An 18,692-nucleotide genomic window follows, 5' to 3' on the forward strand; every position below is an offset into this window, starting at 1 on the left:
TCCGGTCTAAAGTATGCGCAGATGATGACTCCTATTCTTGTTCTTACTACCACTATGTCCTCGTCCGTCATTAGCACATGGAACGGGGATAACCTTGGCTTGATTAGACAATGCACGCCCCCTGATGGTCTTCCCCTGGTGTGTTTCTCGGCTGGAGCAAGTATGTTGTAAAAGCCTTGTACCACAGTATTCTGTTCTCTAGTTACAAAAGTCTCAGTTAATACACAAATATCGAAGTCTCTGAATATATCGCTTGGTAAATTGCTTAAGACTCCTCTTAAACCTTCCACATTCCAGGTTAAAATCCGTATCACATTACTCTCTGGGGCCTCTGTATCTCCATGGGGCACGAAATGGCCGACAGATTATATTGGAGGGCCAGAAGCTGTCTCTATACACTTTCTCGAGTTCACTGATTGGTATCCCTATTTTAAAAGCACTACTTGTTGGTGTATTGCTGACTTTCGTGCAGTCTAGTCTTCCTACTAATCCGTTTTCCCTCAAATATTCTTCCAAATCTTCCTTCTTGGTTCCAGGGTTAAGCCTGCCAATATAGAGCCATGCATTCTTCTCAGCTGCTTGTAGTCTGTATTGCCCCTCTCTTGAGCCTCTCACTTTATCATTTCTGTCTACTTTAGCTGTTTTGCTGTCTCTAATGTTAGTAGCTATCTTATTTCCACGGCTATGTGTGGCAACTTTCCATTCACTTTCTTGTTTTTCCTCGCTCGTCCTCTCTTCTGATATCAGCGAGTTATCAACAGCTTGCTCTCGAGTGTCTTCGTTCGGTTTAATTTTCCGCGCCTTAGGCCTTACTTTTTCTGCCTCACTGTTTGCTTCCGGTGATGTGTTCATCCCAGTTGTCGCTCTCGTTATCTTGTTTGAATGAGAGCTTATGCTCACGTCTATGTTTTCGGCATCTTCTCTTGTGTGTTGGTGATATGTCCCGTTGTCTTCTATTTTTGTGCATGCTTTAGTTGCTGCCAGTTGAAGTTGTGTGTCCAATAGTAGTTGCATTTTCTGCAACATATTTTCGTTAATCATGTTTATTTTTTCATTTAATACTTCGCACATTTTAGTATTTGCGGTTGTAGCGTCTCTCATTTCCTTGATAAAGTTCGTGTGTTCTGGCGGTGCTGAGTTGATTCCGTATGTTTCTAGCATATGACGGCAGTTGTTACACATCCAAAGCAAGGAGCCTTTCTTCCCTTTTAATGCATTAAATTCAGTGGTTGTTATATTTGTGCAATCTCTATGGTACCATTGATTGCATCCACCATCACATCCGACTGCATTTTCCGTGCTGTTGAAAACTCTGTCACATTTCTTGCACGACGATCCATCTTCTTTTGTTTTGTTCATGTTTGCTGATTTATTTCACCTTTATTCCTTGATGAGCTGCGTATATCAAAGCCGCGGGATTCACGTGTATTTACTTACTCACGTCGTTCTCGGATATTTTGTTTCTTTGACAAGATGGCGTCTACAAAATACACCTACCGAATGATATCAAATTCACTCATAAATTCTGTATCTGACTACTCCTAAGCTGGATTTCACACACTCACTAACTATAGCGATTAATGACACATTTAGACACTTATGTGTTTACACTGTAACGACTTTTACCACCAAAACACCCTATTTCTATACTCCGCGTAGTTTCCCGCTTGATCTCCAGAACCACAACAGTACAAACTTACTTGATCACGTGGTTCTAAGACACGCCCCTCTACGCAGCTGAAGGCAAGAAAAGTTCACCGCTAGATGTCGCATGATCGCAGCCGTCCTGTCCACACCGCCTCGTCTCTTAGAGAGTCTTGTGTCCGCCTTCTTTGAAACAAGTTCGCAGGACGGTTGTAGCCGACATGGCGGTCGAGACAACAATGTACTTTTTGAGATACGTGATCTTTGACCTGTGCCGTTTACTTTTAATGCAGTGGATTTATCTACTGGAATGCCCGGCTCTTTATCTCTGTCGCTATTTTGTGACTACCTAATGCTCTGAGCAACGCCCGTCTATCAAGGTAACTTTTTGGCTTGCTATGGTTGCGTGGGCGTATTAGTTATGTACATTTAACCGTTAATGCTGCATTTTGCCTTATTGCTAGTTTTCTCTGATCTTGTGTGTTCTGTTTTTTGTGTGACTTAAACCCGTAAGGATGGAGGATGGTTTTAGTCAGTGGTGTGTTTGTTTGGCGTGTATGTGATCTGAAGTTCGAGACCTATTGCCATTTATTTTTATTCGTCGATTTTCTCATGGCCGAGCTCTTGATGCGTGACGTTGTGTTTGACGCTATGACTGGTATTCATGTTCGTCCGTGGTGAGGCGATATGAATACGCTGCAAGCGTGATGGTTACGATGAAGCTACTGTGAATTATGTGGGGATATGCCTTGCCCTTGATGCGGCAATCCTTTGTTATTTTACGCGTCTTGTATTGAGCTCATGAGTCCATGAAAGCACTTGTCTTGCTATGCGGACCTCTCTGTGTTCGTTATGTGTCTGGACAGAACTGATTATTCTACCCGTATACATTTCTTTTGGGTCTCTATGGTGTGAGTGTGTACGTGTGGTTGTGCTGTATGCCTGCCTGATTAACAGCATTCTCCTTTTCTTACAGTGTTATTTTTTTTAAGTATTATTTACATTTTCTTATTTTCATTCCTCAGGCTATTTGCTGGCCTAATTATATATTTACGTTTGTTGCTTTCATTTGAATGAGTCTTCTTTCATTGTTAGCATTGTTTACTCGCCTCGTAACTATGGCAGCCATATTTATTCTTTTATTTCTTGCTGGGATGCTGTGCTTTTCAAATGGGGGATTGTTGCGTGATGGATCTCTTCTCTGGGATGCTGGTCCATATACATGGAGATGTTTGAGATGTAACGTGTATGTTTTTATTTGATGTGCGTGTAAGTTCTTTCGATGTATGTCCACTGATATTAATTCATTGCGAGGACGAATGTGTCATACGTCGCGTGTATGAACTTATGTGGAGGAAGTAAATAGTATGTTACAAGTTTGTGATTGAAAGAAGCTTGTGTGGCCATGTTTGATATTTTTTTTTAATCTGCCTCTTGATATGATTGGATGAATAATCTATACGATAAGTTTCTACGCATATCTCCGTGAGTAATATTTCAAGCTTGATTTTATTATTTTTGTTTGTTTGATCTCTTTCGCTTTATTTTTCATTAATAAACCCCCCATGTATTTTGACCCCGTTCTTTCATTTATCGGGAAGGGTTCTGGGTTCTTTCCGTCTCCCGCTCCTCCCTTTAGTTTTAATTTGGTTCGAGTCCAGCTCCAGACTGTTTTAGTCTGTTCCAGCCCGTCCACGGCCTCGTCTCATGAGGTAAGTCGGTAAGTATCCACGGACCTGTTGGTGTGTATATGTGCGTGTGTGCGTATGTATGTGTGTGCGTGTCTACGGTAGCAGAGTGAGTGTGTGTATGAATGAGTGAGTGCGCCGGGTGTGTGTTCCGGCAGACTGCCTATTAGAACTAAAGGTTTTGGCTGCCTTGATGTGTTTAGCAGTGTTCCTATGTTTTTCAGTATCTCCTAATACAAGTATCTTGTTGAGTTTTACAGTATTTGCAAAAAGCCTTTGGTGGCATTTCCTTCTACTTTTAGTAACCACTTCTTATACCTATCATCCTTAAGCCATTCGTCTCTAAATCGCTGTTTATACTTTGTCCACAACTATACTAAATCTGTAATTAAAAATTTTAACATAAATTAAGAAGTAGACACTTCAAACCGTCCCAACTCAAAAGTCCAGCGCACTATCTTTAATAAACACAGCGACATTGGCACTGGCAGCTGGGCTCCTCGCATGATTTATTCTAACTTTTCCAGTTACAAGTACCGAATGATGTCGACCGAGCTATTATTCACCATAATAATAAGGTCAATAATGCATGGAAATACATGATTAATGCTGCTAAAAATCCTGCGCGGCGCGCTCTTGCTCACGCGCGACAATGGCGCTGGTGCATGACGCTTACGTAAACATGTTAATATCATAATGACGTTATATGATATAAAATAATGTCATAATATTTTACTAAGTTATACGTCTTACGACCGTGGTTATTTTTTAAAATTGACATTTTATTGTAAAATCACCAAACATGTCACTAGATTTTAAAGAAAAACGCCATATTTTCGACATGTCGCAAAATTAAAATTTTGTCACTATATGACTTCCTGAAAACACCAGATCTGGTGACAAAATCACCAGATTGGCAACCGTGCTCGCTGGTCGTGAAACTGGTTCCCGCACGGGCCGTTGCCTACGAGATAAGTACTGATCATGTAGGCAACGCCCGGGCTCGTGAAACGCATCGTTTTGCCGCTAGGTGAGCTCTTCTTAGCCATAAAATTGCGTGGGCGAAGTATACTCATTCAAACATTCACGAGCATGTCAAGACGTATTTTTGTACTTTGAGTTTTCTTGTACTAGTGCGGGTGATTATAATTTTGCGACTGAAATTAATGACCGTATTTACGTAATGCGAACATCGGATAATTCTTAAAAAACATGGTGTACTGTAGTGTTCCTGGCTGTATACCAAAGATCTGAAAGGATGTGCTATTTTATTTCATAGATTTGCGAAAGACGAAGAAGTTAAAACTAAATGGTGTTTGGCAATTTCTCGTCAAGAAAATAGTCTGGGATTTCTGTGGAAACCTGTATCCATCCCAATTTTTGCAGTCGACATTTTAAAGACTCAGATGAGTGTAAACACAGCACTATAAACCCTACTTTCGAATGCCATTAAATCCATATTTCAAGTTTTTCCCGGACACAAACGAACACATTCCATACAGGACGACCACAAAAGGCTACAGAAGTGGGAAATGAAGCTAAACTTTAAAAGAAAATTGAACCTAATGTAGAACCAAACGCACATACGCTACAGCCAGCGAAGAGAAGAACCATCCAACTGTAATTATCAGTGAACCATTATATAGAACCGCGGCACAGAGTGTGCTATTAAATAGCGCTGTTAACAGAGCGGTTGTTTACAGAGCGGAGGCTCCGGGCGCTTTCAATCGGTGCCTCCGGATAACCTCCGATTGAATTACAAGCGCGTAGTTTAAACTTGGTACGGGAGAAACGAACGAGCATTTGCACAGGAATTTATAACTTGTCGGTATTAATGTGAGAAACTACGCCCCTCCGTTAATACTTTAGTTATTTGGCGATATTACAGGTAGCATTCTTACGTGCAAACGTAATTATGTATCAGAACCTCCGATTGAATTTCAAGTGCGTAGTGTGAACTTGGTACGGGAGAAATGAACGAGCATTTTCACAGGAATTTGTAACTTGTCACTATTATCGTGAGAAACTAGTCCCCAGTTTATACATTTATTATTGGATGATATTACAGATAGCATTCTTACGTACAAACATTGAATGACAAGCGCGTAGTTTGAACTTCAGACGGGAGGAATGAACGAGCATTTTCACAGCAATTTATAACTTATCGCTCCTCCTTTAACTTTTTTAATGCTATTTGTTGTGGCGTCGACCTACTTGCACCATATGTGAGGAAACCAGAGTGTATTTTGTAAATGGCAGAAGTGTAAAGTGTTGAGTGTGAGGAAAGGAACGTTAAGGACGACACAAACACCAGTCCCCAGGCCAGGAATATTAATAATTTACAATAAATAAACCCTGACCCGGCCGGGAATCGAGCCCGGGGCCGTCGTGTGACAGGCGGGCGCGTTACCACCTACACCGCGGGTCCGCAGCTTACAGAACATTTGTGCCATGTTTTACAGCGCAGCACTCACAGCGCGCTGCTTGTAAGCAGTCCAGTTCCCTTCTGTCATATTTGCTGGACCATCATGCTTTCGCTTTTTGGGCGAAGGCACATACTCAGATGACGAACTCGAAGTAGAGGGAAGCGACTGCTGCAACAAGCATTGCAGTTCCACATCGACAATATGATCTCCAAAGTCTATTTCCTCATCCCATTCCTCTCCATCGCCTCAAGTAAATCCTAATGTCCGGATCTCTTCCACAATTTCCATACCATTTTCCAGGAGAGTAGTTATGTATTTATCATCTCCGATTCCTGGATGTTCGGAGACCGATTGCTTGTTCCCAATTGGGAGACCAAAGCAGCCACAATGTCTTTAGGATCCATCTGCGCTGTAAGAAGAAGACATACAATATGTTCATTTCATTTCAATATAGGCACCTGAGCCAAGGCTCTTCTAGGTGCAATACAAATAAATGACAATGGCAGCTATATTCACAATCTGGTTACAAAATAAAATACAGTAAGTATATCATTTAACATGGTGTAAGGGATAAGATAGGACAAAGCTTCCTAACCATAATTACCATACTACTTCAGGTATGTTAGTACTTTACAGCAACATCACATCACCACCCACAACGTATCATTAAAGTGTGTATTGATAGACATAATCCCGTAATAATTAATCGACAAATGATGGGTGTGCAAAGTGTAAGGGTGTGCTTTTGTAAAATGTGTCCATTCTGAACTCTTTTTTCCTGTCTCACTATTTATTTGATGAATCTCACATTGATGGTCTCTCATAATACAGTAGATTTCATTTGAAGTCACATTTTCAACATCCCAACATTTGTTTCTTTTCAGTGAGTTGTTTCTTCCTTTATATTGAGATTTCCACCTTCTCACCATATTATTAGTTCCTATAAATACATGAAACGAGCATTTTAGAAACTATTGGTGTCATGTTTCCAACACTTTACTGATACTTTGTGAGTCCTATAGCTCTTAAATGCTTGTCCTTCTGCCCATAAGATTTCATGTTTTTCTACTTGTGACATAAGCTTTCAGAAAATATGTATGTGTCTGACAAATTGGTATCAAAGGAGGGAAGGTTTACTTGTTAAATGCAATTGAGTTTCATATCTATATATTAAGAGTTTACCAAAAGCAGCTTTGGCAAAACCGTCCGTCCGTTCTACTGGACCATTTGCTCATTTTTGTTTTATTCTCTCCGGAATTACGTACCAGTGAATCATTAGACACTGATAGGTCTCTTAAGTTCAGCCAACTTTGTGTCATCATAAAATCAAATCATTAAATGATCACTCCATTAATTGCAGGAGAAGGCCTACTCTTACCCACAGTACATTCTGTACTTAGCAGGTTGCTGAGCGACTAACACTTTCATTAATATTCTGATATATGCAATTTTAATCGTTAGTAATGTCATTATATGCAGCCATGTTTGATTACTACCTGTCAAGCCAGAGAGTACACACTTCCTCTGATCACGGGATAATACTATTCTCTACTAGATACTCTGATTCTCTAACCTTTCCCAGCTCCTAAATATATTAAACGGATGGCAGAACGTTCCTAATAACTTACATTCCCCTAAGAGAAAAAAGTCTACGTACAAACAGACCCCATCATGACATATGCTTTAACCGTTATCTGGTAACACCTATCGAAGGATAACCTAGCTACACTAGAAACGGTGAAAGCCATGTATCATAAAAAAGTTCTCTGCCTGGTAAAAAAAACCCACTACTTCGAGACTAACCTATGAGCTCACGACAACCATTCTATATAGAAGAACTGCAATTAAAAATACCATTCTACAACACAATACCAATAATAATTTTGTTAAATACTACAGAATATTTATTGAGATTCTGTGGTTCAGGCAGCAGTGTACTGGACTCTCACTCTCTCACTGCTAGGTTCCACGGTTCAAACCTCGATCACTCCATGTGCTGGACAAAGCAGAGATGGGATAGGATTTTCTCCAGGCAATCCGGTTTTCCCTGTCATCTCTCATTCCAGTGACACTATCCAATATTATTTCATTTCATCTGTCAGTCATTAATCATTGCCCCAGAGGAGTGCGACAGGCGTTGTCTGCCGGCATTATTCCTATCCTCGCCACTAGATGAGAGCTTCCTTCATTCCATTCCTCACCTGGTCGAATGACTGGAAACAGGCTGAGGATTTTCATTTTCACTACAGCATTTTTATTCAACTCTAGTGAATAACAATTGATAAGTATTCGTTAGGTGAATTAAGGTACAATTAAGAGTTGTTTGTTCATGAAGGAACTGAGTGTCACCCCCTGCAGTTGAGGGCTGCAGAGTAACACCCATGGTATACTCTACCTGCCATAATAGGCGACTAAAATTGGCTTCAGGGGCTCTCAACTTTTGAGTATGGGTTGGCGAATACGGGGCTCTTAGCCGAGTCCTGGCATTGCTTTCACTTACTTGTACCAAGCTTCTAACTTTCATCTATCCTGTGCCTTGGTCAACTCTTGTTCTTTTCCAACCCCGATGGTATTAGGTATGGTGGCCTAGGGCGTCTATCATTACTGGGCGTGCAGCTGTGAACTTGCATCTGGGAGATAGTGAGTTCAAACCCCACTAACAGCAGCCGTGAATGTAGTTTTCCATGGTTTCCCATTTTCACACCAGGCAAATGCTGGGGCTGTACCTTAATTATGGCCACAGCCACTTACTTCCCACTACTAGGCCTTTCCTATCCCTTCGTCACCATAAGATCTGTGTCTGTGCGACGTAAAAGAGATTATTAAAAAAAGAGTCTTTCATTTTCATGCCCTTCGTGGCCCTTGTCTTTCTTTAGCTGATACTGATACCTTCGTTTTTTGAAGTGTCAGATCTCTTTAATGTTTTCTCTCTGATTAGTGTTATATAGAGGATGGTTGCCTAATTTCACTTCCTCTTAAAACAATAATCACCGGGTGAGTTGGCCATGCGGTGAGGGGCACGCGGCTGTGAGCTTGCATCCGGGAGATATTGGGTTCGAATCCCACTGTCGGCAGCCCTGAAGATAGTTTTCCGTGGTTTCCCATTTTCACACCAGGCAGATGCTAGGGCTGTACCTTAAGACCACGGCCGCTTCCTTCCGACTCCTAGGCCTTTCCTGTCCCATCGTCGCCATAAGACCTATCTCTGTCGGTGCGACATAAAGCAACTAGAAAAAAAAATTAATAATCACCACCACCTACATGATTGTCTCATTTCACCGACCCTCACCATCTTCTAGCCAAATCCCCTGTGGGTTGGGGCAGTAGAATAAGATCCATGGTATCCCCTGCCTAATCTAAAAGATGACTAAAAGGTGCTCCAGGTGCTTTTAATTTGTGAGCATATTTTGGTGACCACAGGGCCCTTAGCTGAGTCCTGGTACTGGGTCTAATCATTGTGCCAGGTTCCTCACTTTCATCTACCCTATCTAATCTTCCTTCGTCATATCTTGTTCTTTTCCAACCCTGACGGTATTAGGTTTGCGAATCCCAGGGCCTTTCATTTTCATGCCCTTCGTGGTGCTGGTCTTTCTATGGCCGATACCTTTGGTCTTCGAAGTATTGGTCACCTCCCATTTTTTTCCTCTGATTAGTGTTAATAGAGGTTACCCAGTTGTACTGCCTCTTAAAACAATAATCACCACCACCACCATCTGAAGAGGTTAAGCTTTTTATGCTGCTGCTGCTGCTGCTACTACTACTACTACTACTACTACTACTACTACTACTACTACTACTACTACTACTACTGAGGTCGATAGCTGCATTCGCTTAAGTGTGGCCAGTATCCAGTAATCCGGAAATAGTGGGTTCGAGCCCCACTGTCGGCAACCCTGAAGATGGTTTTCCATTTTCACACCAGGCAAATGCTGGGGCTGTACTTTAATTAAGGCCACTCCCGCTTCCTTCCACTTCCTAGACATTTCCGATCCCATCGTCGCCATAAGACATATCTGTGTCAGTGCAACGTTAAGCAAAATAGAAGAAAAACCTACTACTACTGTTACTACTACTACTACTACTACTACTACTACTACTACGTCTCTGTGTTTTTCCAGGCGATGCTATAAACTGTGTTGTATGCAGTGGAGATGAAGAACCACGTTGTAACGTACCCTTCAACATGGAACTTGAACCAAGTAAAGCATGTTATAAGAATGTATGTTCTGCTAAACTCTTCAAAAAAGGTGGTAAAAGTAAGTATTATACATTTTCACTGTCATTGATTTAAGAGGAGACCCTACTTATTTTCTCCCAGAAATGGCCCAAACACCAAAAGTGAGATTTGGATGCTAGTAAATACTGTACTCTGGAACTTAGAGCACACAGTATTATTGTCCTTTTTTTTTTCATGTACAGCTATTATTAAAGTATCCTGGAGAGTTTAATCACAGCCACATTTCTGAAATTTCAGAGTTTGTTACAGTGATTATAAACTGCGAGTTTCACTGCAGTGGTTCCGCATACTGAACTGAAGATGGCAATGCATGCACAGTGATCTGGTGTACGTGTGTCTCTCTCTCTCTCACACACGCATGCGCGCGCGCACGCACACACACACAGAGAGAGAGAGAGAGAGAGAGAGAGAGAGAGATGGGCAGTAATAAGTTTCATTATGGATCCGTATCGACAGTTGATCACTACCAATGGTGAGGACGGTCCACCTATTCAATAACTTTAATTTCATGTTACTATAGTTTATTAATACTGGGACTAGTTTCGACTCTTAACACTTTCAGCACTACCAATTTTTAACATGGACCCTGGCAGTGAACTGAGTCTTCTTCCTGAATTTTATTACATTATTACACAAAAGCGTAACATAGTACTACCTGATTTTTGTATCGTATGAAGGTGTCAGCCAACCAAAACAAAGACGTTACTCAGGAAGCAAACATCTTAGTCTTATGGAAAACATAAAAAATGTACGAGAGAAAAACATTTACATTCACGTTTCACCAATAAGCCTGCTCAAACTATAAAAATGAATCCTTTAATGTGGCTACTTATCGTTTTCAGTGATATATTCTCGGCTTATTTCCCGTCGTCAAGTTAGCCTTCCCTTTCATTCCAGATTGACAACATTGTCTACTACAGACATCCACGTCTACAAGAGGCATTTTCTGTTAAACGAATTTGTCGTCCAGCCTACCTTCTTTTATTTGATATTTTAGCAGCGTTTTACGGCAAACTCTTCAATTACAAGTAACAACTCTCATTATTGTTCCGTATTGAAGATGACGTTAGGCATAGATATCAAGGATAATTAAATAAAAAACCACCTATTCAATACTTTCCACGTTTAATGTGGTTATTATCTACATGATTTTATGTAGACTCATTTGGACAGGTACATGTTTCACCCATTATTTTGGGCATCTTCAGCCTGTAAACAACCTTTAGGTCAAGGTTTGGGACCTTTTTAACTAATATAAACATACTAATATATACACTATATACAACATATACTTTATATACAAAATATACAAACATAAGTCAATACAGTAAAGTTTTTTGGTCCTAATCTATTTAATATGGTAAATGTCCAAAACTAAAATGGATCTTCTTTTCGGTGAAGAGGATTGCAAATCGGGGTTTATGTGACCCCTATATCATATTAAGTACTTGACGTATCGTGTCTGGTGACAGGATGTGTCGTCAACAATAAGTGGAGATTTGAACTGATTGTAGGTTGGTCAAGATTGAAAAATATAAATTTAAATTGAATGTGTTTTAACTTGGCAGTTCTGGTTAACTCAAAATGTTCAAAACTAAAAATAAAATGAAACGGATCTTCTTTTTTCTTGAGAAGGGGTGATATTAAAACTGGAGCTTGTTTAACCCACGATTTTCATTTTCATGTTCCTGACGTAACTAATATTTAAAATTAGTTGTCGTGTACAAGTGGAGATTCAAAAGCCGATTGTTGTAGGTAGACTGGTCAAAAACGTTGTGAATGAAACTGTTAGCGTCTTGACTTTGGGTCTCATGTAACGTCAAGGAATTGACAAGAGTACAATATTTAGCTGTTTCATAGTTTTAGGCTGCTGCTTAATTGGGAAGAGACATCCTAGACACTTGATACAGTCTTGTGTGAAAATTGTTCCCGCTGATGTGTTGCTTGGTCTTTGGGAGGGATCTTAAGAATATTTGTTCAGTTAATACTAGATGGATCTGTCAAGTGTCTAGGATGTCTCTTCCCAATTAAGCAGCAGCCTAAAACTATGAAACAGCTAAATATTGTACTCTTGTCAATTCCTTGACGTTACATGAGACCCAAAGTCAAGACGCTAACAGTTTCATTCACAACGTTTTTGACCAGTCTACCTACAACAATCGGCTTTTGAATCTCCACTTGTACACGACAACTAATTTTAAATATTAGTTACGTCAGGAACATGAAAATGAAAATCGTGGGTCAAACAAGCTCCAGTTTTAATATCACCCCTTCTCAAGAAAAAAGAAGATCCGTTTCATTTTATTTTTAGTTTTGAACATTTTGAGTTAACCAGAACTGCCAAGTTAAAACACATTCAATTTAAATTTATATTTTTCAATCTTGACCAACCTACAATCAGTTCAAATCTCCACTTATTGTTGACGACACATCCTGTCACCAGACACGATACGTCAAGTACTTAATATGATATAGGGGTCACATAAACCCCGATTTGCAATCCTCTTCACCGAAAAGAAGATCCATTTTAGTTTTGGACATTTACCATATTAAATAGATTAGGACCAAAAAACTTTACTGTATTGACTTATGTTTGTATATTTTGTATATAAAGTATATGTTGTATATAGTGTATATATTAGTATGTTTATATTAGTTAAAAAGGTCCCAAACCTTGACCTAAAGGTTGTTTACAGGCTGAAGATGCCCAAAATAATGGGTGAAACATGTACCTGTCCAAATGAGTCTACATAAAATCATGTAGATAATAACCACATTAAACGTGGAAAGTATTGAATAGGTGGTTTTTTATTTAATTATCCTTGATATCTATGCCTAAACTCTTCAATGTTTTTCAGCACTTCACGACATACCACTATTTTAATCCAATTTTCCAAGACATCATAAACTAGACTGCTTTCAATGCAACTACATCTTTTCATTCTTATTTTAAATATTGGCCTCAAATATGAACTTTTACTGCATCTTTTAACCGTTTTGTTCTTATCCTGTTGACGCCTCATTTTTAATATTCTGTTTCCTAGTGTAATATATATTGCTTAAACTTCTCATCAAGAAGACAGTGTCAGACATGGACTATTTTTTAAAAACAATATATGACTATTACTTTTAGATGAACACATCATTTTTTCAAAGTGATTTTAGTATAAGTTCTGTTTTAATATTTTTTACTGTAAACAATTTACATCCACAGTATTAACACTTGTAAATATTCATCAAATTTTTTACATAAGTTATTATGACTCCTTAGACCATGAGTGTTTTAAGATTGATTGAAGCTGATGATGCCCAATAAATAGTGGGCGAAACATGTACTTCAAATTTCTGATAATTTCCATGTGTATTTAACCACACTATAGTGAAATAAATTTGTATTGAATAGGTGGTATTAAAATTACTCCTTGTATAAACTTTGTCATCAAAAACTAACCTCTGTTTCCCAACTCACGACTATCACCGACCGAAGGAACTGGAATAAAATCCTTACTAGAATCCACGACGTCTAATACGCACAGTGCATTAATAATGAATAACTTCGCATAAAATGATATCGTATTTTTATAACTGGATTTTCACGAAAATGACTGAAAAATTCTACTAGATCTTTTTATTGCCAGTCAGACACAGTTTAAAATGGGCCTAGAAAAATGTTTCACTCCGTGACCAAATTCATCACACTATACTCTCACTCGACAGCGCGCTTCCACTCGATTGAAAATGGGTAACTATGGATTTCTTATATTATTTACGTCAAAATTTTAGACAGAAAAATTTTACGTCGAATGAACATCTTAATTTGACAACACAAAATATAGTCAATAACACACGGAAATGACGATCTACATTGGACGTGATATCACTTCGAAACCCTATTCAATAACTTTTTACAACATCATACAGCACTCGCAAGACTTCATAATTTATCCAAGTGGAAAATAAAACAAATGACTCTTTTCTGGTCGTATTACAAAAACTTAATAGGGGACCAACTGCGTCATATATACCCCATTCAAATACACATTTAGAGATCATGAAACAAGATATGATAGGTAGTAAGATGGTAAGTCACATACCTTATGTTACGCCATCGGTCATCATTGGACTCACCAGCGACCCTGGCATTTTTATTTAGCCATTTTTACATTTCTGGCTTTACAGATCATTATATTTCTTCAGGTTTCCTGGAAATAAAGCATAAAAAAAAAAGAAATGCTCTTCACTTGTTTTTGTTGAGCGCACATGGTAGACGGTATTTATTTCCGCACACAAATTACTTTCTTTATCACATAAAATTTTATTCGGTACTTTGACCGTCCTATCTGGTACAATTATTTCCACTCAAGAAAACTATCTCCACATGGAGTCAAGACCCCAGCCACAATGGCTAAAATCTGCGGTTGAACTTAGTCTACTTTTGTTGTTTGATTTCACAGAGCAGCTCAACCCTCTTTCATCAGCTTCGTAACACAAAATGCAGGAGAAGGAGACTTCGTCATGGTATCCCTCCATATTTATAGCAGTTACCCCCTCTCTTCGGGCATCTCCCTTTGCCGCCAAGAAAATTTCAATAAATTTTCTGACTTAACTAAACTGTAATTACAAGAGTTTTGAAGGTGACAACATACTCGCTACATTTCCGGCGGTAGTGTTCATGGACATTTAAAATTTATACGTGTTCGATTTGTGGGATAAATGACCTCATTTGATAGGCACTATGTTTTTGACTTGGCTTGGGCACGCGATATACACGCACTTTGAAATAGTTCACAAAAATGACTTAAGATTCTTCCGCCGTTGACACGTGCGACTGACGTCACGTATCCCAGAGCGTGGGACCGAAGGTAATCACCCCCTTGCCACGTGTCAATTCCATGCTATCAAGAATCGAACTTCTTATTAAATATTCTTAGGGCACAAAGGTCATGGGTTCAATACATACATAGATACATACAGACAGACAGAAATGAAGGAAAAATAAAAAAATGCATTTCCTTGTTACTATGGACACGAATGATACAGATATACCATTCTCTTTAAATTCTGAGCAATGTACAAACAAAACTCTTATTTTATATATAGACTAAACAATGCAACATTATTCAAACACTGTTAATAGAAATAATTATAATGGTAGCCAGCATGGCTTAGCACCAAATAGAGGATGGTTGCCCAGTTGTACTTCCTCTTTAAACAATAATTACCACCACCACTCGACACAGAATAGGCCTCCTTTACTGATGCTCTAACGTAGATAGCCTATTACACTTTCATCTATGCTCCAGGGTTACATCTCTTATAACCTTCTTCTTTGAGAGATGAAAACAAGCCCCAGGGGCTCTGAACTTTGGAGCGTGTGTTGGCGACCACGGGGCCCTCAGCTGAGTCCTGGCATTGCTTCCACTTGTGCCAGGCTCCTCACTTTCGTCTATCTATCCTATCTGAACTCCCTTGGTCAACTCTTGTTCTTTTCCGACCCCGACGCTATTAGGTTTGCGAGAGTTAGGGAGTCTTTCATTTTCACGCCCTTCGGGGCCCTTGTTTTCTTTAGCCGATATCTTCATGTTTCGAAGTGTCGGACCCCTTCCATTTTTTCTCTCTGATTAGTGTTATATAGAGGATGGTTGCCTAGTTATACTTCCTCTTAAAACAATACTCACCACCACCACCATCATGGTCTCAGATACTTCCCTACGGTACTGGGTTACTGATCACCACAGTTCGGTACCTGCTATGAGCAACATATTTTGTGCTCCCATTCAGTTAGCACTGGTATGTACATATCCACTGTATTTTATATATTGTTATACTATGGTCGTCTGATGAGAACTCGCGTGGATGGGGGGAGAAGCGTAAGCATGGCTGCTGCACAAGCATCAATTTTACATCTCAAGGCCTGAAAATAAACATCTGTTCCACCATGGTGACTCAAACTGTGGCGCTATTAATGATGTTTCAAAATGGTAGGTCAATTGTGCTTTAGTTTCACAATTGCTGTAAGTACTGCATAATGGGCAGTTTAATAATGAACATGCATCTGTTTCAGAGTCTATCAGGACTAATATTTGTGTAGATCATTCCACATTAAGAAAAGAGTATTGCTTCTACGGACCTACAAGGATTGAACAGACCCCCTCATACACACCCATAATTCCTCATGATTAAGGAATATTATAATGTACTTCATGTTGTATGCCGGCCCCGTGGTGGAGGGGTAGCGTGCCTGAGGCCCCGGGTTCGATTCCTGGCCAGGTCAGGGATTTTTACCTGGACCTGAGGGTTGGTTCGAGGTCCACTCAGCCTACATAATTAGAATTGAGTAGCTATATGACGGTGAGATAGCGGCCCCAGTCTATAAAGCCAAGAATAACGGCCGAGAGGATTCGTCGTGCTGACCACACGACACCTCGTAATCTGCAGGCCTTCGGGCTGAGCAGCGGTCGCTTGGTAGACCAAGGCCCTTCAAGGGCTGTAGTGCCATGGGGTTTACTTCATGTTGTATTAGGAAAGAGAGAAAAAATGATGAGGCATTTTTTGCCTGTGCATTATTAAAATAACTACTGAAGATTTTCTATTTAAGAAATACATTCGCAGGGAGGAAGTTCAATGGCGGGAACATCCATCACTTTGTTGACTTCCTTCAATTTCCTTCTGTTCTACGAGATGACTAAAAGGGGCTCCATTGGTTTTTAACTTGGGAACATGGTTTGGTGTCCGACTCGTTGGCTGAACAGTCAGCGTACTGGCCTTCGGTTCAGAGGGTCCCGGGTTCGATTACCGGCCGGGTCGGGGATTTTAACCTTAATTGGTTAATTCCAATGGCATGGGGGCTGGGTGTATGTGCTGTCTTCATCATCATTTCATCCTCATCACGACGCGCAGGTCACCTACGGGTGTCAAATAGAAAGACCTGCACCTGGCGAGCCGAACCCGTCTGGGATATCCCGGCACTAAAAGCCATACGACATTTCATTTCATGGTTTGGTGACCACAGGGCCCTTAGCTGAGTCCTGGCATTGTTTCCAATTGTTTGTGCCAGGTTCCTCACTTTCACCCCCCTGTGGGTGGAGGCAGTAGAATAACACCCACGGTATCCCACGCCTGTCGTAAGAGGCGACTAAAAGGGGCCCCAGAGGCTCTGAACTTCGGAGCGTGGGTTCACAACCATGGGGCCCTTAGCTGAGTCGTGGCATTGCTTCCACTTACTTGTGCCATGCTCCTCACTTTCATCTATCCTATCCGACCCCTCTTGGTCAACTCTTGTTCTTTTCTTACCCCGACGGTATTACGTATGGAGGCTAGGGAGTCTTTCATTTGCATGCCCTTCGTGGCCCTTGTCTTCCTTTGGCTGATATCTCCCTATTTTGAAGTGTCGCACCCCTTCCATTTTTTTCCTCTCTGATTAGTGTTATATAGAGGATGGTTGCCTAGTTGTACTTCATCTTTAAACAATAATCACCACCACCTGCACCATGCTCAATTTCTTTCTTTAACATTAATACAGTGATTCATTTACTTTATTGATGAGGCCATGCACCACATCCCGTAACGAGAGGTTAACATCATGGACACCGCAATGAATTGAGAATTTATACCAGCCACAAATTAAGAAAGTGTCAGTTTTAACCATATCTTCATGTACCATCCTGGCAATGTCCAACAGCATTTCAGCATGATTTTAACAGGCACTACGGATACATTTTATTTACGTTGGTTGATGTGGAAACGCCATCTAGCAGTTCTGTGTCAGCTGATGGTTATTTACAGTGGCGTCCAGTAGCTTGCATACTGCTAACACCACTCAAGTATAGATTTGGTGATTGACGATCGGACTACAGAACCAACATTTACCCGTTCCCGTTTTGCAATTGAAATTGTAATGATTAGCAGTGATGGAACTAACAATTCTATTAATATTAATGCAAGAAAGAGTCTGGATGATGTGCATACTCCATATGCTAACAATTTAGAGCCTAATTTTTTTTCAAATTTTACACATAGTTCATCCCAGATTTTAATGTCAATTGTGTGTTGGTACACCAAGGCCAAAATTAGTCCCTATTTTAGTAATGTAATTCAATAATATTGTATATTACAGTAATAACCCTAGAATCATAAAGTCCCTCCAGTGTAACACGAATCATAAACTTTCGTCTGTCAGACTACCAAAAAGAAAAGCACTTTAATATGCATAAACCTAACATTTTACACAAAATACAGAATATTATACTTAAAACTACCACACGTAGTGATGACAATACACTCTGGTCAGTTTTCCTTCAATAGGCACATTCAATGCACTGTTTTGCCTGGTGATCAAGACAAGTGCCTTCGCCATGTCTCACAAAAGAATCGGGTCATTCTTCATTTATTTTATGGACAAAACACACAAATTATTCTTCCTTCAGCAGTACCTGATTGAGGCTCTTCAGGAATGCCATCTTTTCCAAGAATTTCAGCAATGGTCCTCTTCAGGCTGCGCCTCAAAGTTGGTGTCTGAATTCTCTCTTGCAGCTTTGGAGCCATTTGCATTTTGGATATATCCTTTGCAAACTCTCGCCTTGAAAGTGGCTTTTGGCCTTTTTCAACCATCTTATGCACATAAATAATGTATCCATTGACAAGTGATGTATTAATCATACAATAAAAGATACACATTGGCCATCTTCTCGTTTTTCT

At 39.9% G+C, this 18,692-nt stretch overlaps 1 protein-coding gene across 1 annotated transcript in view; it reads left to right on the plus strand.

Moving 5' to 3' along the window:
* Window positions 1-9,880: 9,880 nt before the first annotated feature.
* Window positions 9,881-18,692, plus strand: part of LOC136885918 (uncharacterized) — a 187,784-nt gene continuing 178,972 nt past the window's right edge. Inside the window, exon 1 of the mRNA XM_068230552.1 lies at window positions 9,881-10,014. Within this exon, the coding sequence (XP_068086653.1) occupies window positions 9,942-10,014 (73 nt within the window). The 5' untranslated portion in view covers window positions 9,881-9,941. The remainder of the gene's footprint in view (window positions 10,015-18,692) is intronic.

Source organism: Anabrus simplex, chromosome X, assembly GCF_040414725.1.
Source record: "Anabrus simplex isolate iqAnaSimp1 chromosome X, ASM4041472v1, whole genome shotgun sequence".
In the NCBI taxonomy this organism is placed as follows: domain Eukaryota; kingdom Metazoa; phylum Arthropoda; class Insecta; order Orthoptera; family Tettigoniidae; genus Anabrus; species Anabrus simplex.